Raw genomic sequence first — 27,185 nt, forward strand, 5'->3', positions numbered from 1 at the left:
AGTTTTGGGGTATCTTTGGTACCTTCAAAATCCTGGCCTTAGTTTTTAATTTAACATTGAAGGATGATTTGTAGATGGTGTTAGGTAGATGCAAAGGCTCCTAACTTTGTTCATAAGTTCCTTAATTTATTTAACAGCGTTAATCAGGTACCTACTGTGCTCAAGGCACAAACTGGCTCTTGTTCTTGTGTTTGATTTTTAAGTTAAAGCTTTGTGTTGGAACTTGTATTCCAATTCTCAGCCTACACTTGAAATTCTACAATCTCAATGATTGTAGCAGCTGCTACCACAAAGTCTAGAGCAGCATTTATTTCCCAAATGAATTTGGCCTGCTGTAACACTTTTAAGTTTGAAAAATAATAATGGAACCTGTAAATGTTGTTCTAGGGGAAGAGGATAATCAGACTTTGGAACAAAAAAGAGGAATTTCAGCTGATTCAAATTTTGCTGCATCTGTGTGCTGGCGTGGCTTTACTCTGCTTCATGAACTGTCCTCGTGCAGGGGTAGTAATTCTGAAGTCTTAGAGATGGGTCTTATTTTAATTAGCCTCTCTCTACTGCTTTCATATTTAACTTTATTTCCAACTGATGATAGGTCCCTACCCTTCTGCCTCTTAGGGTGATTTCATTTACTTCCTTATGTGGATTACTTGTCCTAAGCAAGGCCACGGGTAGGACTATGCTATTTTGGTAGAGTATGAATAATATCTCCCATATTTTTGTGGTGTCCTAAGGTTTACAAAATGTTAGTAGTGCAGGTGTTACCTTTACTTATAGATGAAGAAACAGGAGTGGAAGCAGCTTGGAGGCTTGCCCAGGGCCACAGCAAAAAGACTCTGAAAGTGTACTCTTGACTCCAGGAATTCTGACTACTGTGAAGCTTTATGTGTACTGGAGATTTTTTCTTCTTTTATTTCAAGCCTCTTTACCCTCTCCCTTATGCTAAAGAAGGCCTCTGAACCTTTTCTGGATTGTTTAGTTTTTCATATATCAAGATTGAGCCTGGTCTTGTTTGGTCAATTAACATTTATTAGAAGTGCCTACTGTGTGCTGGAGGCTAGGGCTACAAAGACAAAAAATGGAACAATCCCACTCTTAAGGAGCCATCAAACTATGTTAATGAGGTTTATTTTTATTATTTTACTCTTTTTCCTGTTATTTAGATCTTTATTTCATTGGCCAGATAATGTCACCCAATAATGTCTGTGACATTTGTATAGATGTCCTTGGACAGAAAGAGATAGAATAAAATTTCTGAAGTTTGCCAACAGCCTGGTAATGGTGTTTATTTGAGTGTCTAAGAAGTGATGAGGAATGTCAACAGTAATCAGTAAATGGTTCCTATGTTTTTCCAGAATCCATGGTTTCAAGGAAACAAAGTGAATTCCTACTATGTCAAAGGTTATTATTCATTAGCTTTGTGAAGGTGAGAAAATATGACCTCAGGGAACTTCTAGTCTGATTGAAAAGTTAAATAACAACAGCTTAATTACATTAGAAGATGTTAGCACATTACATTCAGGTACCTGCAGTTAGTTGAGATTTGGCCAAAACAGGAAAAGTTGAGTAATTTCAATAAGCAACTGCCATAATAGATACAAGATGGCAGCACACCTCATCCTCATTATGTAACCTTAGGATTACTCTTCCTTAAGGTGGATTTGTGACCTAACTAATGGGGTCAGGTTTCAAATTCTATTCCAGAAGATAAGTTAGTGAGTTATTGAGAGTTTGGTCCAATATCCTAGCCAGTTAATTTTTAAAAATTCAATTTTATTTTGTTTTCAGGTTCATTCAAGTGTTCTCAGGTTGTTCAGAAACCGCCACCTTTATCATTTCTTGCAGTACAATGATATTCCATCACATACATACACCATAAATCTTCAGCCATTCCCTAGTTCATGGCTATCCCTTCAGTTTCCATGTCTTTGCCCCCACAAAAAGAGCTGCTATAAATATTTTTGTACATATGTTTATTTCCTCTTTTTTTTGTGTATGTGGTGTTACTGGGTCAAAGGATATGCACAGTTTCATAGCTTTTGGGGCATAGTTCCAAATTCCTTTCCAGAATAGCTCAGGCTGTTCATAGTTCTACCAGCAGTGCATTTAATGTACCTGTTTTGCCACAGCCCCTCCAGCAGCTGTCATGTTCGGGGTTTTTGGTTTTGTTTTTTTTTTTGGGTCAACTTTGCCAATTTGGTGGGTATGAGGTAGAACCTCAGAGTTGTTTTAATTTGTATTTCTCTAATTATTAATGATTCAAAGAATTTTTTTATATGGTTATTGAGAGCTTTGATTTCTTCCTCTGAAAATTGACTCTTCATATCCTTTGACCATTTATTGATTCAGGAATTGGCCAGTTATTAAACTTTCCTTTCTATATGATACCTAGGAGACTGCTTTTTAAGGCAAGACTCATGGTAGTTTAAAATCAGTTAAAAGTTTCAGATGCTAAACTTAGTATTTCATGCATTATTGGCTGGAGTGCTGGATTCAGGGTCAGGAAGCTGTAACTTCAAATCTAGTCTCTCACACTTACTTATCCCCCTCAGAGCCACATTGTTCTCATCTGTTAAATGGGGATAATATGCCCTGCCTCATAGGGGTGTTGTGAGTATGAAGTGAGAGGTTACAGTGAATAAGAGCCCTGCAGAGCTAAGATCACTATGTAAGTGTGAATTGCTGTTTTTGTTGTTCTGTCCCTGGCAAAGCAGGATTATAGAGAAAAAAGATTTTAAAGTGTACAGCCCACTTCCATCAGTTTGTGTTCTTAAACTTTTTAATGGATTTTTCAAAAATTATAGACGAACCAATTAAAATATAACTTGTGGTGATATTTTTCATATTTTTATACACTGAGCTTTTTTTTTTCTTGGCCTTTCTGAGAGGAAAAAAGTGCTATAAGGTTCATCTTTCTATAGAAGTTTTTAAAAATGTTATATGAGGAAGGGAGGAAAGAGATAGAATGGTACTGTGTTGCAACAGGCTTATTCAGCAACATATTTAGTGCCTACCCTGTAGGGAATATTGGTAAGCCTGAAAGTCACTGTCAGGTGTGGAGAGGCCAAACATGAGGGCAGCTAATCTTGACAAACAGCCACACAGAAATTGTTGTTAGAAAATAAAGTGCTGGGGAAGATACAGAGTTGAGAGAAAGGCCCTGCCTTTATGGAATTTACTTGTTTGCTAGTAATAATGTTATTGTCTGCATTTAAAATGTGGTTTTTGGGGGGGGGTATAGGCAATGAGGTTAAATGACTTATCCAGGGTCACCCAGCTAGTAAGTATTATGTGTCTGAGACTGGATTTGAACTCATGTCCTCCTGACTCTAGGGCCGGTGCTCTATCCACTGTGCCACCTAGTTGCCTGTGCATTTAAAGTGTTAACACATATGTTCAGTATTTTTATTTAGCTTGTAAATATTGTTTAGTCTACAGGTTGAATAAGTTGCTCAGTTTTAAAGCAGTATACAGTACTTGTCTACTTCAGTTACTATACATTATGGGTATATTACCTGGGTATTTACTCATTTTCTTTAACAACTGCCTAATGTTCCTTTGTTTCATGGAAGGTGTGAAAGGTGAGGTGGGTAGAAATAGCCTAATTGTGAGGAAGGGAAGAGAGGAGAGGAACCAGGAGGCAGTTTCTACTTTTCTTCTTGGATAATTAAATAAGTATATTGCTTTCTCTTTGGGTAAATGATGGAATAGAATTTGAGAGCTGGAAAGGGAAGTCAGGTTCTTGCTTAAGGGTCTACACAGTGAGTTTCTGGCCCCCAAATTGTTGTGGTATCTTAGGGAGCCTGCAGGGTGGTCCTGCCCAGGTCAGGGGTATCAGAGTCATGGGGTGCAGGTGCCTATTTGTATAGGTGCTTTATTCATTCACCTTCAAAGGTAGACCATTCGTTTGGGTAAGACAACATGCTTGTGCAAATAGAGCAAGAGACTTTAAAGGTAGCTCAACAAATATGTGACTCTTTCTATTTGATGGAAAGTGTGTAAAGGCATAAGAATATAGACTTTTCATTTGTAAAGGACCTTAAAGGTCACCTAGTCCATCTCCATTATTTTATAGATTGAAAAACTGAGACCCAGAAAGGACAAATAACTTGTTAATGGTCACCCAGGTAACTGGTAGAGGTAAGATTAAAAGCCAGGAGCCCCTGTTCTACATCTGATGTTCTTGGTGCGTCAGAGACAAGGTGGGATGCTCATGTAGCAGTTGGCCATCTTGTCTGGGGAAGGTTTAAAAACATTTTTAGAGCCAACTTTTATATTTAAACTTAAACCCTCCCTGTTTTGAAGTACAACATGCCATAGACCAGAGACATCTTAGGAATGTCTGAAGTTATGAAATGTGATGGTTATGTTGAACAAACTTTTTTAGGGGGCTAAAATACAAATTTCAGATAAGATACTATCTCTGTACTTAGGGAGCCTACTGTCTACTAAGGCATTCTCTGCTGGTTTTTTCTAAGTAAGACATTTTCTAATGCATTTTAAATTTCTTTGTTTATGAAAGATTGATTTACCTACAAACCTTCAGTTAATTGTATAAAATAGGACATATATGTAGTTGAGATTAATTGATTTAAGTTCTTGATAAATCTCTCTCTTGAACCTTCTTCCACCCAAATGCTTATCTTCAGCCAGTGCTTGATGACTTAACTGTTCTTTACTCTTTTCTATTTGTCCATTTTGCTACTTCCTTCTCTTGTAATGACTTGCCTTTTTTCTCATCCTGACTCTTCTCCACCACTTCCCCATCTCTATCCCATCTTTCAAGGCCTAGCTTGTATGCTATACAATTTTATACTTTATCAATGTGTGCTTCTTTGACCCTTTTGGGATTTCCTGTCTCCCTTTAGGAAGTGATTTCCCTTACCTCATCTTGTAGAGACTCTATACTTTTATTCTGATTTATAGGAGACAACTTTCCTAGTGGAGAGACTTGCCTTGGGGTCAGGAGGAACCTGGGTTTAAAATGGAAAGGACAGTGTAGCTAAGATCATAGATTCTCACTTGGAAGTATCCTTAGACTATGTGATCCTAGGTAAGTCATTCTAAATGCCCTAGGCAACTTAAAAAATGAAAAATTACACCACATTTTCTAGTCTTCATTGGGAGAAGGAGCTTCCTTTTCGGAAATTGAAATCAGAGGTCCAGATTTCTCCTTCTCCCTACTTTCCCATCCCCCCCAGTTGATTTTTAATGTGTACATGTCAGCTATGCATACATAGTGTATACGTATCAGCTATATATGCATACTGTAGTATAGAGCCAGCCTGGAAGCAGCCCAGGTGATGATTTGGGTTCAAGTTCTGACTTGACACATACTGGTTGTGTGATATCGAAGTAATGTGTGAACAGAAAAGGAGTTATTGGTCATATAGTAGAAGGGGAAAGAGTAACCGATACATGTAGATTTAGACAGTGTATTGCTTCACTGTTACTCCTGAGATGTCTGTAGTTATGGGGTAGGGGGGCCCACGTTAAGGGAACCTTTTGTGGAGAATTTTAGAGGAAAGTGTGGAAGCAATTTTTACAGGATGAGAATTGGGACCTGCATCATGGTAGAGGGAGGACCTAAATCAGTGAGATCCAGAGCTGTCCAAGTGCTGGTCTTCTAACCTGCTTCTGCCCCTGGTTAGAGGCCCCTTTTCCATCTTCCCTCCCCCTTCCTCTTGTTTCTCAGCTTCCTTTAATGTTGTCTTGACCCATTAGAATGTAAGCTCCTTGAGGGTAGGAGCTGTCTGGGTTTTTTTTTTTTTGGTTGTATTTGTATTCACAGCTCTTAGCATAGTACCTAGAACGTAGTAAGTCCTTAAGTGCTTTATCTATGTCCTTAAAGTTAGATATTGCACATTACTTACCTTTTATCCACCCCAGCACCTAATATAGTGTGTTGCGTATGATAGGTATTTTCATAAATGTATATCAGTGGGCTGTTATGGGAAGAGAAGTTTTTAATTCTGGTTATCTGTTCTCTTCTTGCAAATTTCATTTAATTGAATAATTCAAATTTAAGTGGATTTTAAAATGGAGACTACTGAAGTTTATTCCTAAAGTATTTGTTTCCAAGATGTGGTCCGTGGCTTCAGCCCACTTAAGCAGGAGGAGGGGAAAAGCAGCTGGGGTGATTGAGTAGATAGAGTGCTGGAGTTGGAGTCAGGGAGACCTGGGTTCAAATTCTGCTTTAGACTAGTGGTGTGACCCTGGGCAAAGAGACAACTTCTCCCAGCCTCAGTTTACTCATCTATAAGATGAGGATAATAATGCCTACCTCTCAGGGTTGTCATGAGGATCCAGTGAGATCACATAACCTGAAAGAGCTCTAGAAATCAGTTCTTAGATACATGATAGAGAGAAGAAAAAAGCTAAGGACTAGATCAGTAGGAGAGAGGTCAGCAAAGCTAAATACTGAAAGAACTTCATTTTAGCTGTCTCTGATTGGCTTCTTGGCTTTCTCATGATAAGATTCCTTAAGGGCAGGAGCTGTTCATGTTCTAGAGGATAAAAATTAATGTGTCTATGTTAGATCTGTTGCAAAATGCAATAACTGGCTATTGTATTTTGTAGAGGAGTGTTAGTAGTAGTTAGAGTTGACATATTAGGCCATGAAATAATGATTCCAGGGTCTCTGATGATGTCCTTATTATTGAATCTGTGTGGCATTTGACCCTGCAGACCACCTCCCCTTCTGCTTACCTGCTTTCATGACACTCTTCTCATGCGTCTCTATCTTCTCTGCCCTGCCGAAGTTTCTGCCCTGAGGTGTTTTTTTTTTTCAAATGCATTCTCTCTGGATGACCATTTCCACTCCTGTGGCTTTAGTTATCTCCAAGTAGATGACTTCCACATGTATATATATGTGTGAGTACCAGGCACTGTGCTAAGCAGTTTATAAGAATTATCTTGTTTGATCTTCACAACTACTACCTCTGGGAGGTAGGTGCTATTATTATCGTCACTTTATAGTTGAAGAAACTGAGATAAACAGAGGTTAGGTAACTTCCCCAGGGTCCCATAGTAAAGTGTCTAAGAGGGCCATATTTGAACTTGGGTCTTTCTGACTTCAGGCCCACCAGCTCCCTCTGTTACCACTGCCTTGGCTGTTGGAGTACCTTTCTAATTGGTCCCTTCCTCCATCTCCAGTTCATCTTGAACATTGCTGCCTGATTAATCTTCCTGTCTCACAGTTTTGATCAAACACTCCCCCCACCCCCCTGTTTAAAAACTAAAACTTTATTGGTTACCTCTTGCCTACTAAATATAATCTAGACTCCTTTCTGTTTCTTGAACACATGTTCTTCCTTTCTTCCCATATGCCTTTGCTTAGGATATTTCCTGTACCAGGAGTGAGTTCTCTCCCCACATTTCTACAGTTGTGCTCTTCAAGGCCTGACTCAATACTAGCCCCTTCAAGAAACTGGATTTTTTTTTCTTGTCCACTCACTATCCACACACCTACCTACAAACTCTTATCCAATACTTCATTCCTCTGCTACATACATTGTATTCTGCTTTGTATTAATTATTCCTGTACACAGCTTGGGCCCGTATCTATAAGAGATAGAGGAGTACAGGGGACCTATTTCCGATTTTTTGTGCTCCTCATTTTGTGTGGGAGATGCTTAGATGTCTGAATTTGATGATGGCTTGGCTCTGTTGCTTTATGATAGAAAATGTGTGCATATATTTTGTATTTAGAGTAAGTCAGTCAGTTACTTGACTAACAGATTGATTGAGTTCTTAGTGTCTGCTCAGTGTTGTGCCCAGGCACTTCTGTGTTCTGCAAAGGACTTGTGACCTCGCTTTCTAGGAAATAACTTGGCTTTTATATAATTGTAATAATTTAGAAACAAATTTAATTTTCTTTGAGCCTGATAATAATTTTACTTGTAAATTTCTTAGCTTTTGTAGCAAATTATAGATGTTCAATTTGACTTGGAAGCAAGTTAGGGTTACAAATAGGAACTACCAACTTTAGCATATTATACCTTGTGTCTATTTAGTGTGCTTTCAAGAGAAATGATACAGCAGGAACTCCTTTGTACAAATATTCATTTGTTATGTGACTTTGTTTGGCTTCTCCTGCATTGACTGCTTGAAGTAGTTGAAGAAAAACAATTTGAAATTGTATGGACATAGAAGAGTGGGTGATTAGGAAAAAAGAGGCAAGGGCTTGAGGTCAGAGAGTGTGTAAGATCATTAAATGGAACTTCTCTTCCTTCCTAAGCTTTGCGATTTCTGTTGGTAGCATCCCCATCTTCCCACTTATTGAGGTTTCCAGACTCATAGTCATTCTTGACACTTGGGTCCCTTTTTTTTTAACCTCCATTCATTCAGCTACTGCCTTTTTTTAATTAAAGTTTTAAAAAAATGAATCAAAATTTATTTTCTTCCCCTCCAGTCCTTTACCTCATTGAAAAAAGAAAACTATGACAAAAATGAATAGTCAAGCAAAACAAATTACCCCACTGACTGTGTTTTTTAAAAGTCTCATTTGCACTTTTATATTCATTGCCTCTCTGTGAGGGAGAGCACACTTCATCATCGATCCTGTAGAATCGTGGATGGTAATTGCATTCATTTTAGTTTTTACACATTTCAGTTGTGTGTCTTTAGAGTGCTGTTATATAAACTGTTCTCCTGCTCATTCTGCTCATTTCATTTTTCATAAATTAAAAAAAAATCAAATTGTTTATTTTTGCAATATTGATGTTGTAGTATAAATTATTCTTCTGGTTCTGCTCACTTCAGTCTGTATCAGTTCATACAAGTCTTTCTCTAGCTTTTAGAAAAAAAAGTATTTTCTTCCCCCCCACTTCTTTTTTTTTTACATTTTATTCATTTTGTTTTTAAATCCAATTTTATTTTATTTTCAGTTCCAAATTGTCTTTCTCCCTTCCTCCATTGAAAAGGCAAGAAAAACAAAATCCGTTATAAATATGTACAGTCATACAAAACAAATTCCTTCATTAGCTATGTTCCCTGGTCCACTCCACCCACCCCCTAAAAAATAGAGAAAAGAATGAAAGAAGAAAATGTTTTGGTCTGCAGAGTCTAGCAATTTTCTTTCTGAAAGTGGATACCAGATTTCATCGTGATATCTTTGGAGTTGTGATCAGTCCCTATGTTAATCAGAGTTACTACGTCGTTAAAGGGGATTTATCTTCACCGTATTGTGGTTATTATATAAATTGTTCTCCTGGTTCTGCTTGTTTCACTTTTCACCAGTTCATATAAATCTTTGTAGGTTTTTTAAACCATCCCCTTCATCGTTTCTTACAGCACAGTAATATTCCATACACTCATATATCATGATTCATTCAGCCATTCCCTGGCCTCAGTTTCTAGGTTTTGCTGTCACAAAGATCTGGCTTCAAACCATCCATCCAAACTTACTATCCCTTGTGAGAGGCAGTGCAGGATGGCATAGTGAACAAAGAGTTAGCTTAGCCTCAGAGCCAGGGTGAATCACAGATTCAAGTCTTACCTCTGATACATACTGGTTCTGTGACCCTCAGCAAGTGACATTGTGACCTCTCGTGACATTGGTAATTTAATGTTGTAGATATTTACCTTCTAAGGTTCAGAGAAGGTACCAACTTGCATTGGTAGACGGAATTTCTGCATCCAGGAGTTCCCTTTGCCTGTGAAATCACGGATTTAGTCTCCCATCTCCAGCATTACCCTTTTCTAGCCCAACTAGAACAGTAGCCATTGCCTATACTCTACAATCCATATCCCTCTCTCTCTTTACATATGTTGTTGGTCATTGCAAATACTGATGCTTTGCTCACATGTAAAAAAATCTTTGGTTCAAATATTAGTCCAGATAGATGCCTTTTCTTCCATGAGCCTTCCCTATAGATCCTGGTGTTCCCTGGTATTCTGAACTGTTAATGTTATCTCTGTGCTCCAGTTACCTTTGGTGTGTGCATGTTCTGTCCACTACCATCCTTAAGAGTGGGAATATTTCATTTTTGTCTTTGAATCCTCAGTTTGTTTGTAATAGGAACTTAACAAATGTTGAATTGAATTGATCACAGAAATAATGTGTTTAACCCATCTAGCTTTTAAAAATGAAGAAACTAAAGTCCAGAGAAGGGAAATGCCTGACCAAGGTCATTCAGTGATTTGGTAGAGGGCTAGGACTAGATACAAGTCTCTCCTGGTTCACTTCTCTCACCACTACGGCTTCTGTTTTTCTGCTCCCCCACTGTTTGTCCTTGCAGGAGAATATGTGGTGGAAAATAACTTGGAAACTTCATAAGAAAAATCCAGTTCTTAAATCCCTCCTTTTAAAGAGAAGTATTCTGGTTTATCTTGCATGCATGAAGAGCCTAGTATAAAATGGAAAAGTTAGCAATAGGAACATACTGGTTTGGGAAAACTAGAATTGGGAAAGTGAATTTTATTTGCCTTTAATGAAATCTATTTTCTATATATTCCAGCACTTTGCCTTTCTCATTCTGAACATGTGCACATGTAAATGTACATTTATATTTTTGTGTGTCCTCCCCATTGTTTCTTAACCAGATGTTAGCAATTCTTACCTTACTGTTCTGGGTCCCTTCAAAAGGGAAATAACCACATAACATCAGTGACTAACGTTCAGAGCAGAGCTTCTCGATTTGATTAGGGAGGCATTGCTTTTATTTTTTCCTTAAATAGCCTAAGTTGTTGAGAATATTTTAGTGCTTAAGTGTTTAGTATTATCCATTGACATTCTGTGTGTTCTAATTCTGTGGGTATCAAAGGGAGCTCATTATCTCTCCTCTGAAACTAGCTTCTTCTGACTTGTTTCTTTGTGTGGCACCACTCTTCGCTTTGTACCCCATCTTTTGCTGCATTATTTGTAACTTGGGCTTATCTTTGACCTTTCTCTCCTCATTTTTCATTTCTCATCATCTGTCAGATCATGCATGTCATATTTTCTTTATAGCATTTCTCCCATCTCTTCCCTCCTTCATTCCCATTCCCTCCATCTTAATATAGGCTTAGACTAGAGGTTTGGAAATTTTTTTTATCATATTCCCCATTGGTAAAAAAAAGTTTTGAGCCTACAATAATTACATATTTATTTACATATATACATAGTAACACTGCACTAATTATATATTGTAAAACTTATACAAAATAGATATTTTATTTTATTTTATTTTTTTGAATTTTAATTTTTTAAATTAGTTTATTTTGATTTACCAGCAATCACTTCCATAATCTTTTGAGTTGAAAATTTTTCTCCCCCTTCCTCCCCACCACCCTCCCCAAGATGGTGCACAATCTGATATAGGCTTTACATTTACATTCCTATTAAGCATATTTTCACATTAGTGAAATTGTAAGTAAAAATTAAAACCAGTAGGAGGAATCATCAGAAAGATGACACAGAACTCAACAGAAGGTAAAAATAAGTGAGAGCGATTCGACTTCCATAGTTCTTTCTTTGGATGCGGACAGCATTTTCCATCCGAGGCCTCTGGAGATGTCTTAGATCCTCATAATGCTGAGAAGGGTTCAGTTTAACAGTATTAGTCATCGCATAATGTGGCTGTTATTGTGTACAAAGTCCTCTTGGTTCTGCTCACTTCACTCAACATCAGACCATATGAGTCTTTCCAGGTTTTTCTGAAGTCTGCCTGTCTCATCATCATTTCTTATAGCACAATAGTATTCCATTACATTCATATACCACAACTTGCTCAGCCATTCCCCAGTTGGTGGGCATCCTCTCAATTTCCAATTCTTTGCCATCACAAAAAGAGCTGCTATGAATATTTTTATACATGTGGGTCCTTTTCCCATTTGTATGATCTCTTTGGGATACAGCCCTAGAAGTGCGATTGCTGGATCAAAGAGTATGCACGTTGTTGTAGCCCTTTGGGCATAGTTCCAAATTGCTCTCCAGAATGGTTGGATCATTTCACAACTCCACCAACAGTGCATTACTGTTCCAATTTTCCCACATCTTCTCTAGCATTTATCATTTTCCTGTTTTGTCACGTTGGCCAATCTGATAGGTGTTATGTGATACTTCAGTTGTTTTGATTTTCATTTCTCTAATCAATAACGATTTAGAGCATTTTTTCATATGACTATAGATGGCTTTAATTTCTTCATCTGAGAACTGTCTGTTCATATCCTTTGACCATTTATCAATTGGGGAATGGCTTGTATTCTTATAAGTTTGTCTTAATTCTCTATATATTTTAGAAATGAGGCCTTTATCAGAGAGACTGGTTGTAAAAATTCTTTCCCAATTTTCTCCCTTCGTTGCATTGGCTTTGTTTGTGCAAAAACTTTTCAATTTAATGTAATCAAAATTATCCATTTTGCTTTTCATAATGTTCTCTATCTCCTGTTTGGTCATGAATTCTTCTGTTCTCCATAGATCTGATAGATAAACTGTTCCTTGTTCTCCCAGTTTACTTATGGTATCAGCCTTTATATCTAAGTCATGAACCCATTTTGACTTTATTTTGGTATATGGTGTGAGATATGGGTCTGTGCCTAGTTTCTGCCATACTCTTTTCCAGTTTTCCCAGCAGTTTTTTTTTCAAAGAGTGGGTTCTTATCCCAGAAGCTGGGGTCTTTGGGTTTATCAAATAATAGATTACTATAGTCATTGACTACTGTGTCTTGCATACAAAATAGATATTTTAAAGGATAAGATAAAGATGAAATATTTGATCCTAGAGGCAATAGGGACCCACTGGAGTTTGAGTAGGAAAATAACATGGTGAGACCTGCATTTGAGGAAAATCACTTTGGAAGTTGCACGGAGAATAGATTGGAAAGGGGAGAGATTTGAGACAGGGAGACCCAGGTAGGGAGTGCTGCAGTAGTCAAGGTGAGAGGTGAAAGGGGCCTAAACTAGTGGTTCCTTAAGTCGTGAAAACGGAACAGATGTAAGTGATATTGTGATAGAAGAGACAAGATTTGGCAACTTGATATGTGAGGTAAGGGGGAGTGAGGAGTTGAAGATGGTACTAGGGTTTTGAATCTGGATCACTGGGAGGATAGTGGTACCTTCAGCAATAATAGAAAAGTTCAAAACCGGAGTGGGTTTTTGGGGAAAGAGAATGTATTGAGACTGGGTGAAGTTTATCTTCTGTGATACTGTTCCACCCTAAATCAGCCAGGATTGGAGAGAGAGTGAAATGTATCCCATCTTTCCAAGACTTGATGACTGGTTCCACACTCCTTGGGGTCAGACCATAACTCACCTCACTTTGGAGATCATAAGATTAGACTATTGCAATAACCTTCTTACAAATAACGGGATTTAGAGCTGGAAGGGACCATAGAGATAATCTGATTTGGCTTCCATACACCCTGCCCCCCCCCCCCCGTTTTTCACAGATGAGGAAACTGGCAGCTAATGAGGGGAAGTGACTTACCCAAAGCCATATTGGGTGGGATGAGAACCCAGACCCTTTGATCCAGCCCCTTTTTTGTTTCTGCCGTTTGACAGAAGCCAGACAGAGTGCTGCTCTTCATTGCCAACAGGTTAGGTCAGGTCAAACCTTGATTTAGTAACTGTTGATATTTTCTCATATTTTTCTCATCACCTTTTTGTATACTGCACTCAACCAAACTGGGTCCTGATCTGTCTCCCAAATGCTCAGCGTACTTTCTTTGCCTTTGTTCACATTGGGCCTGATTCACTGCTCCTGCCTCTTCAGGCCTCATGACTGTCCATGTTGACCCACCTCACATGCCAGCTTCCTGAAGCCTTTCCTGTCAGCTCAGGCCATAATCACTCCCTCCCATCTAGCAGAGGAGTCATTTGGGTTTTTTACATTTCTCTAGTGGTCATTAGGCAACATTTTAGAGATATTGGAGGTAACGGTTATCTCCTCGTTAGACTGAAAGCTCTATGAGGTTAGGGACTGGTTAAACTTCAGTGCGTTAATGAGTGTAGAGCTCTTCAGTCTCCATGTGTATGGGAAGGTGGGTTTGGGGTGGTTTTGACTCTAGGTTTTATGGATACCAAGGTGACTGTTTTTGGTATGAGAGATGACCCTATTTCTTTGTTGTTAGCTTGGTAAGACTTACACTTCACTGTCTTCAAAGAGTTGCATATAAGACAACTTGAACTTTTTGAATTAGAACAGATATGGGGCAGCTAGGTTCAGGGGATAGAGTTTCTATCCAGTTTCTAAGAGTTATTTGGAGAATAATCTAGTAGAGGTCTTAATCTTGATGGGCTTATTAGCAAGTAGAGGTGGTTGGCATTTTTGCTTTTCTCCTGGATACTGTAAAACTGCTGTCTTGTATCTGCTGTGGAGGGGGCATGAATTTACATCTCAATCTGTGGGACTTTGTGGAAGTTTTTATTTATTGTTGAATGAAGTGAATAGAGTGTTAGGTAAGAACGAAAGGCCCTGAAGGTAGAACTCTAGGTGGAAGTGGCCCCAGCTTCGAAGGTTCCAGCTTAACCGCCATTGCCAATAGCACTGAATTCCAGAAAGTTGAACTCCTTGAGCAGACTCCTTGCTGCCTTGGAAGAATCAGTATAACTTGTCATCTGCTCTCTGTTAGTATTGAAAGGTGGTGTTGGAGCATTGAGAGTGGGTGCGCCATTACTGTCCTCCCAGTGTGATGGCGGCTGCTCACGTGTTTGTACTCCATCTAAAGGAAAACCTGCTTTCCTTGAAGATGCTTGGTGCCCCAAAGTCCTGGTGTGCCTTTGAAGCTCTCAGTTGTTTCATATTATGCTCTTTACCTAGAGCACCAAAAAGCTTTGTATCTTCCGTAGAATTTCTACGTTTGAACTGCCTGTCACTAAGCCTGAGAAATTGGAGGAATTTTTTCTGAAACAGCTGGGGAAAGTTGCCATGTTCTTGTTTTATTAGGTTTTACTGTTTATGTATCATTGTATTTGTTAGTAGGTTGTCTTTTTATCTGATAATAATTAAGGTTGATAAATATTTAAGGGTGGCACAGTGGATGGAGTTGGGCCTGGAGTCAGGAAGTCCTGAGTTCAAATCCAGCCTCAGACACTTACTAGCTGTGTGACCCTGGGCCAGTCACTTCACCCTTTTTGCCTCAGTTTCCTCATCTGCAAAATGAGCCGGAGAAGGAAATGGCAAACCACTCCAGTATCTTTGCCAAGAAAACCCCAAATGGGTCATGAAAAGTCAGACACGACTGAAATGACTGAACAACAGTACAGTACTTGACATGTAGTAAGCCCTGTCTGAAATGTTACTTATTATGTGGTGATAATTTAATTTCTGAAGTTGATAAAAATTTATTATCTTAAGCAGTGAGATAGCACCTTGGAGAGCACACTGAGCCTGGAGTCAGGAAGACCTGAATTCAAATTTGGCCTCAGATACCTAGTAGCTTGATCCTGGGCAAGTGCCTGGCACAGAGTAGGTGCTTAATAAATGCTAATTTCCTCCTCTCCCCCATCCACTCCTTCCATGAATGTAACTTACCCCAGTTGGAATAAGGTGTTTAAGAAACTCTCTGTGATGTATGTAAGTTTCAGTGAGGAAAGGGGTAGACTCTTACTTTAGGGATCATAGGATCACATATTTAGAAATAGACTTGGCCTTATAGGTCATCTCATCTGTCTCCATCCCCATTTTACAGAAAAGGAAACTGAGGCCCAGAGGGGATATAACTTAATAATAGTCATAAACATAGTTAAGTGGCAGGTCGAACCCAGTTTCTTAGCCCCTAGTAGGTGAGTAGGTGTTTGATGAATATTTAAATGAATAAATCACCTGGATTTGTAAATGAAGATTAGATTTCTGACCTTTCTCTGAGCAAAAGGCTTATTACTCCTTGTGTGGAGGCTTTCATTTACTCCGTGCCCGGAGTGAGAGGAATTTCCAGGGCCCAACCAAGGCTATCCCAGGAAAGGCCTTACCGATACGTAATAAATAATATATTGGGTAGTAGGCTGTTCCTTCTCCCTATCTCATAGGTCTGGAAACAGAAGGTCAGTCAGATGCTTTGCCTGGAGGCACACCTAGCATAAGTGGGATCCAGGATGTGAACCCACAGCGAATACTTGTTCAAACTGTGTCTTGTTGCCAGGTCAGACACCTACTTACTTACTGACTTATTGTGTAAGGCAGTGACTTGTGGGGTGGAATGAGGAAAGGGCTCCTTTCAAAGCGCTGCTTTCTCTGAGCAGGGTAGATTTTGAATGCCAGCAGTAGGTGTGTCTGTAAGACACCTCACACCTTGGGGTACTTTCTGAATAAGAAAGGAAAGTAAGAAGTTGTGTTAGTATCTTTGCTTGTCTTGTTTTGTGTTACTTGTCTTTTAGTTCTTTAAATTCGTGTTTTGTATAGTCATTCTGTAAACGAGCTTTGTTTTTTAACCTTACAGACTTTTATTTCCCCTTTAATTTTTTTACATACATATTTATTATTCTGTTAAAAGGGAATAGCTAAGTTGAATGTGAAAAACTGCTAATAGCAATATAAAATACAAACTTTTTTTTACATTGTTTTACATTTAAAGAAGTTTTTAAACCACAGTGGGGATAGTGGGTCCTATATAACACATGTTATATAGAATAGCTGGTTTTTGTGAATGAGGACACAGTCAGATGAATTAAAAGTCAAAAGTAATGGCCTGATTGAAAAGGGGTTTGTTGGCTACTTTTTGGGAGCTAAATGCCTTCTGGGTGGGGTGCCCCCCATTTCAGGTGGCTCCCTTTGAGTATTTAAAGTTCTTTCACAGAAAATTTTGATACTTAATTACTGCTTTAGAAGGACGCAGATTATGAAGTCTATGGGCTTTGAGAAGTCTCTTAAAAGTTAATAAAACCTTCTGATTCTGCTTTTCGTGCAAGGAGCATGAGGAAAGTCATTAAGTTTTGGGTCTCTGATCAATCTCAGTAACTAAAAACATAAGGGAAGCTAAAAGTGACATGTCTTTGAAACAGGATCATATTTATTGAAAAGCTAGGGAGAAGAGGAGCATGGTGGGCAAGAAACAAAATTTCTTTTTGAAAATAATTTTGAAAACCTTGATTTGCTCTGTATTTGTAGGCTGAGAGAGACCTTGAGGTAATCTCATCCATCCTTTTGCCTCTAGGCAAGATGACATATAGATGGCCATAGAGTCATAGCTCACTACTTTTTCTTCTTGAAAGTAATTGTTCAGGTCTTTGCACAATTCCTCAAGTAACGCAGACTGCCAGGGACCAGGCCTTAAAGTTGAACACAGGCAAAAACTCCTGGGATCAAGAGTCTGGGAGTCCTGGCCTTGGCCTGGGCTGGAAGAAAGGACTTTGATAGACCATGGAGTTAGCACAATAGAGAGGAACACAGAAATGCTGGACAAGTGGCATTGGGATCTTCTCTGAGGTGCTAGAATTTCTTCTATACAGATTATTGCTATAGTCTGTTTCTGGAAGAAATCTTTCACGTGAATGCTTTTGGTCCCAGTTTAAGGGTATGTGAATTTTAGGGTAGAAGTAGCCTGTTTTAAAGGGGGAGGGAAAGATTTTTCTGTTGCCTTTTTTTCTGACTCTTCTTTTTTGGCACCTGGCCTAAAGGTCAGTCTTATTTGGAATCAGCTTTTCCCCTTCTTGCCATTAGGGTGGGCATGGGTTGGCATCTGAACTTGGTCTCTAATTCTAGGATTTTATAATTTATAAACCAGACCACAGCTAGGAGTGGAGTATAAGGACAGTTTCTAGAATGTGTCTGAGAAGGGAATATTATTTTTCATGACTTTAAACTTGTCTTCTAGTTTTTCCACTGGTTTAATTCACAGAGTAAAAATGAGTATATGTACATATTTTTTTTTGTAGGCTGAACCTGAGGATGATCTTGGGGGTAACACAAAGAGAACCAGGCATTTTGTTTGTCTTATTAATTTTTTTCAGTAGTTTGACCTCCATACATCTTTTAACCTGTACCATCAGTTGGAATTTCTGTCCTATCCTTGCTTCAACTCCAGTATTTGGTCAGAGTGCTTATGGCTACCTGGCTTCCTGAGGAATAGAATCTAGAGTGACTTTGCAGCTTAGCCTCATGGGAAACTCCTAGGAATCCCCCCTCCTTCCTCCTCTGCCCCTTTTAACTTTTTACAACAGAGTTATTTCCTGATCTACCTTCCCATGTTACAAAATAGCAACACCAACAAAACACCCACAAAACTACAGTTTCTGATGGCATGTGCAACATTCTGAACCTGTATATAGTCTCCTATCTCTTTAACAAAAGGAGGGAAGTCTGTTTCATTATCTGTTTCTTTCTCTGCCTTGTTTTGGTTGCACAGGCAAATCTGAACTGCAGAATTACTGCCTATCATCACTGCCTCTGAGCATGTATGTGATAAGAACAACAAAAAAAGTTTTTTGCTCCTTGTTTTGATCTTTCTGTGTTTATTTGTTTTCTTCCCTGCAGCTCTCACTTGTTGCAAAGTGAAGTTTAGAATCAGCTGCCTTTTACAGGAGATTTATTTTTTGAATTATCTCTCATTTTGTTGGGATCTAGGATTTTATCAGGTGGGGAGTTTCCAGTGTGGAAACTCCCTTCACCAGAGCAAATTACTAGCTTGTCCAGGACTTGGTCTTAGAATTGTTTCAGGCACAACTCCACGGCCATGCAGCAAGTGTACATTCCCTTCAGGTGATTCAGGTAAATTCAGGTCTTTCGAATTGATTCCAAGACTGGTCCTTTATCCACGACAACACGATACTTCTCATTGAGTTGATATTGTTTTTTAAAGCTTGCTTACATGTATATAGCAATACCAGAAAGAAAAATCAAGTTCACCCTGGCAAAGTCTTTTTGTTATCATACTCAACTGACATTTCCAGTGGACTGTATTTGAGGCAGAAACAGATACAAATAGGTCACAAGAGTTTCATGGAATCTTTACATTTTTGGAAATTTAATCTAAGATTGTATTTAATGATTTGAGGGAAGAGTTGGAGGGGTAGGTAGAGTAATCATACTTGTGTACTTCGAGTAACTTAAATTGTCTGTTGGGTAGGGTCTTTGAAAATTGTCTAAAACTCAAATTAGGGGAACTAGGAATATATTATTTTCTTTTAGATTCACCATCTAGAAGTATATCCTGTGAATCTAATCTGTGTTAATTGTAATGGCTTAAAATTTTTAGACAGTTATTTGAGGAATTAACCATTTATATCATCAGTAGTTTTCAAAATAGTTTCTCCTAGTTAGTGAATGTGCTGAAAATATATTAAAGTTCATTAAAATGCGAAGTTGAAACTAGAGTTAAGAAAACAAAACAAGAAATTGAACAAATATACATTTAACATTTTGCCAAAGAACCTTTTAGACATATTTACAAACATGGTAAACCATTACTTACCAGACGATATAGATTTGCCTTTTTAGGGCTCACTTCTTCTATCTTAGAGTAAATGTTTTCTATATGCAGGTGTATTCATTTAATAGCATATTATGAACGCAAGTTTTTCCCAACATTTCCTGAATTAGGTCAATTCTTTCAGTCCTCCACCCAGTCTAGGAGTCCCGTCAGTAATGACCCTTTGACCTTTGCCAGTACTAGGGAGTATTTAACTTCAGAGCCTCTTTTACCCCTCTTCAGAAACAAAACAAAGCATAAGAAAAATTATCAGTAAGCAGAAAGCTATGAAATAAGGCTTTTACGTACAACCTTGATTCCATTAAATAGATCTCTCGCCTTCCTCTGGAGCCTTGTACAGTATGTTTGCCTATGGGAACAGTCCTATCTGTTGCCCACTCTTAACAAAATTTTGACTTTCTTATTATCTGTGTGTACTTGGATGGACATACATGTACATAAATAAATAAGTGGTGACAAAATTGATTTTTGTTGGTGTAATTGTTGTAAAGCAACCCAATTTGAAAACTAGGTAATTTTATCTCTGATTGTGGCAGAAGCTAGATGACGGAGGAGCAAGGTTTAGTTTTGATTTCTGCATTTCATGGGGCATGAGGTCGAGTGAGTGTTCAGGTACCATCCAAATAGAATGTTGCGTGAGGTGGTAGCACAGAGTGTGAAGTTTTGTCAGGGACCAGGCATAAGGTGGTGTTCTTATTTTAGTATCACTGATTTTGGTGGAGTAGAAAGAATGCTCAACAAGTTTACAAGTGAGAAAGGTGCAAGGTAGAGCTTAGCACTTCAGAGCTTTAGTTTAAATCTATGGCTGGAAATATAATCCAAGTTATTAGACTAGAATTTGTTTTGGTCTGTCTCTGAGGGAAGCTGAGTTTTCAGTCATGAAGTACATTTCCACTCTTTAAAAAATTTTTACAAGCTTTTATTGCTATTCTTTTTTTTAATATTACATTTCCACTATTGAAGAGAATTGAAAGATGAAAACATGCTCACCTATGTCCTAACATCTTGACTTCTGTTTGAAAGGAGTTCCATAGCCTTCACTAGCTTTTTAGAAGGGAAACCTCTTTTCGAGATCCTTAGAAACTAAGAATCTTGTATGATGCAGATGTTGCTACCTCTTTGTATACACAGGAGGATTTAAGTGCTACCTCACCTCCTAACACTTTAGCTGTAGATGGCTTTGAAAAATGTACAAAATTAGAGGGAAGAAGAGAACTTAGGAAATATCTTTGCCCTTGGGATCTTTCGAAAGAAGATAATTGCCGAACGAGTGATTTTAAGAATAGCCTTTCTTGGAAGGAGAAGGAATCAGTATATTTTTGGGAGTTATATCTATCACTGATGTAGAATCTGAAAATCTTAAATAGCAAAGGATAGTAAAATTGGTATAAATCTTAACTTGTAATAAGTGACGCTATGTAGTTTTGTGGGTTAAGTCAGTAATTCTGGTCATCATGCCCTTTGCTCCCTATGTTAAATTGTCAATTTAAGCTTTTTCAACTAATGCCTTAGTTTCTCCATTAAAAAAATGAGAGGAGGCTGTCCCAGATCATAGGATGTTTAAGCTAAACAACTAAAAATGATGTTTAAAAGCATTTTATCAATGTGATATGTTTCTGATAGCTAAATGATATAAGATGATGATGTCTGTAGTTACATGTGATAATTTCTCTTTACAGAAGAGTAGGCATGAAACCCTGAAAGTATCTTCAACGTAAACTCTTCATCTGTAAAATGGAAGTGTAAGTCTTGAGACTGACTAGTGTAGATCCAGCGATGGCCCAAAATTTGTGAAGTGGGACACGGAGGAGCACCGATGCTTGTCAGCGTGAGCAGTGGAAAAGGGACCCCTACCATGGTAACACTAATAACAGAGAAGCTGCAGAACCAGAGCTTGGATGATCTCACCTGTAAAACATACAATATTAACCTGGTAAGTCTCTACTACATATGTCTCTATCATCTCTAGCTATTTATCTATCTAAAATGCTAGTGCTTTTCCTTATTTGATTATCTCCAATTTATGCTATGTGCATCTTGTTTGTACATGGTGTTTTCATGTTGTCTCCTTTCCCATTAGGCTGCGAGCTCTTTGAGAGCAGAATTTGTCTTTGGCCTTTCTTTGTATCCCTACTTACCCTGGTGCGTAGTACATAGTAAGTGCTTAATGATTGACTGGCTGACAGTTGGGACAGTAGCCTCCACACTGAAATTGTTGGAGTGAAGCTACTCCCACATATTTTTGGTAGATTTTGATTTTTATCTTAAGTCTGGGCTCTGCTGCTTGTTATTACTCTTTGGACCCTCAGTTTCCTTAATAGTAAAAAGTTTGAACCAGACAATCTCCTAAAATTCCTTTGAGTTTTAACATTTGTTGACCTTAGATATTGATTTTGGAGGACAGGTTTACGTGCCTCTCTTCCAGGGCAGATTGCTTTTTTCTCTAAGTGAGGCAGACGATCCCTTTGTTCCAGAAACATCTTGAAATATGTAAAGGACTTTGTCTCCCCAAAACTAAATGCAAAAATAAATTCAGATTTTTTTTTAATGGCATCAGAGGTACAAGATACACTAGGTGATTGAGTGGAATAGAGATAATCTAATCTGAATTGTAAAGTAAGAGTGGGAAATTTACATGGACTTTTGGATGTTCAGAAATTAAGAATTGAGATATATAATGTTAATAATATTTCATTTTTCTGCATTGACTGCTTTCCAATGAGAATTGCCATTTTTTTTCTTTTAATTAAATTTAAAAAACAATTGAGTAAAGAGGGAAGGAAAGGTCCTGAAAAGTACATGTCTTCATCAGAAGATTGTTAAATACCGACTCAGAATGTTTTTGAATATGTACATGCTATTTACTTTTTGTCTTTGTTTCCCTAGCATAGTGTCTTGCTTGTAGTAGGTACTTAATTAAAGGTGGCATTTTGCCACCTGTGTCATAGTTTCTGTGGTGGTATCATCATCATTTTAAAGAAGAAAAGATTAAGGCTTAGATTAAGTGAGTTGCCCATGGTCACAAGCAGGATGTGAATGCAGTTCTCTCCCAACTCAAAGATGGTGGCCCTTCCCCTCCCGGCTGCCAGTCACCTTTTGAAGGCATAGATCTGGCCATCTTGTTCTCCCATTCAGCAACCTCCAGGGACTCTTGGTGTTGCAAGGGCTACATACAGACTCCTCAGCTTGACCTCTCCTTTCTTTCTTTCTTTCTTTTTTTTTTTTATTATTTTTTAAATTTTATTAATTTATTTTGATTTATCAACAATCACTTCCATATGCTTTTGAGTTTAAGATTTTTTCTCCCCTTTCCTCCCCACCACCCTCCCCAAGATGGCGCACAATCTCATATAGGCTATACATTTACATTCCTTTTAAAAATATTTTCACATTAGTGAAGTTGTAAGTAAAAATTAAAACCAATAGGAGGAACCATCAGAAAGAGGAAACAAAACTCAACAGAAGAGAAAAAAATGATAGTTCTTTCTTTGGATGTGGATAGCATTTTCCATCATGAGGACTTTGGAGGTGTCTTAGATCCTTGTATTGCTGAGAAGGGTTAAGTCTATCAATATTAGTCACTGCACAACGTGGCTGTTATTGTGTACAATGTTCTCCAGGTTCTGCTCACTTCACTCAGCATCAGACCATATAAGTCTTTCCAGGTTTTTCTGAAGTCAGCCTGTTCATCATTTCTCATAGCACAATAGTTTTCCATTACATTCATATACCACAGCTTGCTTAGCCATTCCCCAGTTGATGGGCATCCTCTCAATTTCCAATTCTTTGCCACCACAAAAAGAGCTGCTATGAATATTTTTTGTACATTGGCCTCTCCTTTCAAGATTTATTTCACTTCAGTCCACCCTCCTTGCTGTTGCCTCAGAGCCAGAATACTTCCTTCTCACCTCAAGGATTCTTACTTCCTTTAAGGCTCAGGTGAAGAGTCACCTAGTTCTTGTACATTCTTCCTCATCAGTTTAGTTTATCTTGGGGTTTTTTTTTTCTGATTTATTTGCCTGTCGTTATCCTCTAGCAGAATGGAATGCCCTTGAGGGCAGGTACTTGTTCGTATTATCTGTCTCTCCTATGTCACATGGTACCTTGTACAGAACAGGTACTTAAAAATGCTGTCTGAGTCAATTAAACCAGGAGCTGTGATTGTCAGAGAAGGAAACTATAGTGTAGAAAGTGGGCCCCAGTACTTTTGTTCCATAAAGGCTGGTCTGTGAGGGAAGCAGCTATGGAGAGTAGAGATCTGGTCCTGTGGTGCAGATGTCCAGTCAAACCATTGAGCCATTGGGTGCACAAAGAGCTTTCAGAGCAGCCTCCTTCCCACTGCTGGGGTCCTTCAAATGCAGGAAAATTATATTGGTGCTGTCACATCTTTCAGCAGCAACTTTTTTTTTGTTTTTTGTTTTGTTTTGTTTTTGTTAATCAGTGGGATTAACTGACTTGCCCAGGGTCACACAGCTAGTGAGGGTTATGTGTCTGAGGCTAGATTTGAACTCAGGTCCTCCTGACTCCAGGGCTGGTGCTCTATCCATTGAGTCACCTAGCTGCCTCTAGCAACAACTTTATTTAAACTTCTCACTATATCTTCATTGAAATCTTGTGATTTGAACAGTTACTCAATGAAAAATGTGATACTTGTGGATTAGTGCAAGCTATTAAAGTACGTAGGTGTATGTGTGTATGAATGTATGTACACACACATGCACATGTATTTGCATACTGTTTTTTTCCCTCCTTGGAGAATAAGGAAACATGGAGAATGATATAATCTTTGTCTTCTTTTCTCAAGGTACTAGGTGGAGGTTGCTGGGTGGTCAAGACCTCCTTGGCCTCAAAGTATGAGATTTGCAAAGCCACAGGGTCACAGGCAGAGAGAAGGGCCATTATTTGATTTTTTTCTTTTCCAAGTAGAATCCATTTTGTGAATTAATCTGTTTAAAAATTTTTAATAACCAGATGGACCTCTTTCTTCCACCTAGCACGTTCTTAGACCACAAAGAAATTTCATCCTTAGCCTAAAAAAAAAATAGGTCAGTATGTGGAAGGATTATTTACACACCAAAGCCTAATACAGATCATTCTGAGATCATCTGGGATACTGCCTCCCCCTGTTAAGTAAGGGCATCACATACTTCCCCCTTAGTCATTGCAGACTGTAGCAAAGCTCTTCCCACTCTATTGTCATCAGTGATTTGCTCCATCCCCCTATCCCGTGCAGGTTTTTATCACCTCTCTCATTAGATTTCTAAGTTGCTCAACTAAGGTATGTGCCAGAAACCCTAGAAGCTGAGGAAGAAAACTGACCTGTCGTCCTTCTCATGCAGAATAGTAATAAGGACTTTGGCTTGTTTTTAGTAGTATTTTATGCTAAAGAGTCCATCCAGTGAGTGGGGGCAGAGTATTCATTAAGTGCCTGCTTTGTATGAAGAGCTGCAGGACGCAAGTGGAAAAGACTTGGGTCCCTGCTCTGCAGAAGCTTGCCCTCAAGTTGGAGGAGAGAACACATCAAAGAAAGTCTGGCAGGATGCAGAGAGAGATTGGTGACGGCCAGACCTTGAGTCCTGTGCTGTCTGGGACACTGTATAGTGTAGGTGCAGGGCAGATGCTAAGGCCTGGAGGTTCCCCACCTGGCCCGTAGTCAGGAAGCTCTGAGCTCAAATACAGCCTTAGGCACTGAACTGCTGTGCCTCAGTTTCCTCATCTGGGGTTAATAATAAAGCCCACCTTGTAGAGCTGTTGTGCGGATCCAGTGAGATCATATTTAGAAAGCATTTAGAATTTAGTTTGAAGCATGTAGTAGATGCTGTATGAATATGTACTTAAACTCCCTTCTTCCTCTTTCATCCAACAAAATGGCCCAAGTGAAGGGCTAGAGTTCCCCCCTGGGGTGAGGGGTTCCCCACTCCATGGGTTCTGGGGTAGGAGTGTGAGGCCAGAAGGTAAGACGCTATTGAGAAGTATCTGCATGAAGTCAGACCACACAAGACGGTTCATTAAATGACAGCTTGAACTTGTATAGTGCTCTTGTTACCTCATTTGATCTTGCCCTCCTGTGACGTGGACCAGGCTGGACAGAGTCCCACGGGACCTGTCTAGTGTTCTCCTCTCAGCTGTTTACTCCCAGGATGGAGTTGAGGTGCCTTCGGTGGTTTGGGGGAAATCAAAAGGCGGTGGCCACCATCCATCTGTCCATCCTCACGCTCGCTCTGTTTCTTCTCTGTAGATCGTCTTGCCTTTTTGAAGGGAATAGTAAAACAAGTCTTCCCAGTGGCACTGGGGAGAGAGAGAAAAGTCCCTGAGGCTTTATTAGAAAGTGACCCTAAGTTTGTAGAGGACTCTAATGTTTTGAAATACATAAATATATAATACTTTATTGTCTCTTCTACCTCTGATGAAGTTGTTTTTACACCAACTTCAACTTTTGTTAGAAATTTGACATAACAATAAATGTTGTCCAAAGTAGAAAGCTGTGGTACTTCGCGGGAGTTTCTAGTGCACCTGGATAGGGGTGGGGGCAGAGTGTCTCTGAGTAGAGACTGGAGACTGTAGAAGAAGGTGGGGAGGGGTTGGGACTCAGTGCCTTCTGAGGTCCTTTCCCGCTCTAGATTGAAGGTCTTCTGCCTGGTGACCTGATGTTTCTCTAGGATTGTGTATTCTGACAGAAGATGATGCTGGCCCAGCATCAGCCTCACAACAGTGGTTAATATTGCACACTGATCAGCTAGACTGTTGAGCTCTTTTCTGAGGAGAGCTCCTTATTCTTCTCTGAGTACAAGGGTTGTGTAGCCTTTCAGTAGAGTGAACTCTGGGTTTGGTGTTGGGAAACCTGCCTTTAAGGCTTGCTACTGACATGTGTTAGCAGTGTGACCCTGGGAAAGTCAGACTGTGAGCTTCATTCTCTTCATTTATAGAATGAGGACAACATGACTGCCTTGTAAAGTGGAGAGCAGTGGAGCAAATTGTTAAGAATAGTGAAGTCATGGAGCTTAGGAGGAGAACTGTTGGCCTGGGAATTCAGACCCATCTCCTAGTTCTGACTCTCCTGCTTGTTAGCTATGGATTCCACCTTAGAAAAGTTGCTTAATGTCTCGGCTTGAGTTTCCTCATCTGTAAAATGAAAAGGTTGGGCTAGATTATCTCTAAGCTCCCTTCAGGTCTAAAATGAAATGATTTTGTGATGCCTTGAGTTTTGTACAAAAGATATTCTGATAGTCAAAGTGATTCTGTATAAATATATTATTAAGTGAAACATTTTGTGCCATAAAATTTTTTACAATCCTTGTGAGATAGGTAGAGGTGAGTAGCAGTTGGACCATTTTTTATAAATTAAAGCATAGAGCTCTTGAGACTTACCAAGCATTGTGGTTCATCATGAGGCTCAGAATAAAACGTAGGTTTTATGATATAGCCTATTCAACACTGTTTCCTAAAATACATGTTGTAACTGTAAAATAATGTTACAGACTTTCTGGGTGGCTTGTAAACTGGCTGTGAAAAACTGTTCCAAGAGAAGAGCTCCAAAAATATGTTGGAGCAGTGGCAGCCTCCCAAGGGGTGGGCCTCAGGCAGCACATTGAAGGTCACTGTTCATTGGCATAGAGAAGTTCTAGTGTACTTGAAAAAAATCCATTCTTATTACTTTGTCATTCCACATACACAGCCTCCTGCCTTTTATGACCAAACACAGTTATGCTATTGTTTGAATCTGTGCTTACTGTGATTCAGAAATAATTTTGAGCTACACTTGATATGTGGAGTTGAAGAGGAGGAGGAGGAGGATCTGTGTCTCTGGATGCTCTTTCAAAAAGCCGAAGGAGCGAGAA

The 27,185-nt window shown here is 38.9% G+C and overlaps 1 protein-coding gene across 2 annotated transcripts in view; it reads left to right on the forward strand.

Moving 5' to 3' along the window:
• FAM53A (family with sequence similarity 53 member A) overlaps window positions 1–27,185 on the forward strand; it is a 114,986-nt gene that overhangs the window by 7,634 nt on the left and 80,167 nt on the right. For both annotated transcript variants that reach the window (XM_020992246.2, XM_020992247.2), the window contains exon 2: window positions 21,027–21,280. In XM_020992246.2, coding sequence (XP_020847905.1) covers window positions 21,164–21,280 — 117 coding nt within the window. In that variant the 5' untranslated portion in view covers window positions 21,027–21,163. The remainder of the gene's footprint in view (window positions 1–21,026; window positions 21,281–27,185) is intronic.

Source organism: Phascolarctos cinereus, unplaced genomic scaffold (genome assembly GCF_003287225.1).
Source record: "Phascolarctos cinereus isolate Bilbo 61053 unplaced genomic scaffold, phaCin_HiC Scaffold_9;HRSCAF=440, whole genome shotgun sequence".
Lineage (NCBI taxonomy): Eukaryota > Metazoa > Chordata > Mammalia > Diprotodontia > Phascolarctidae > Phascolarctos > Phascolarctos cinereus.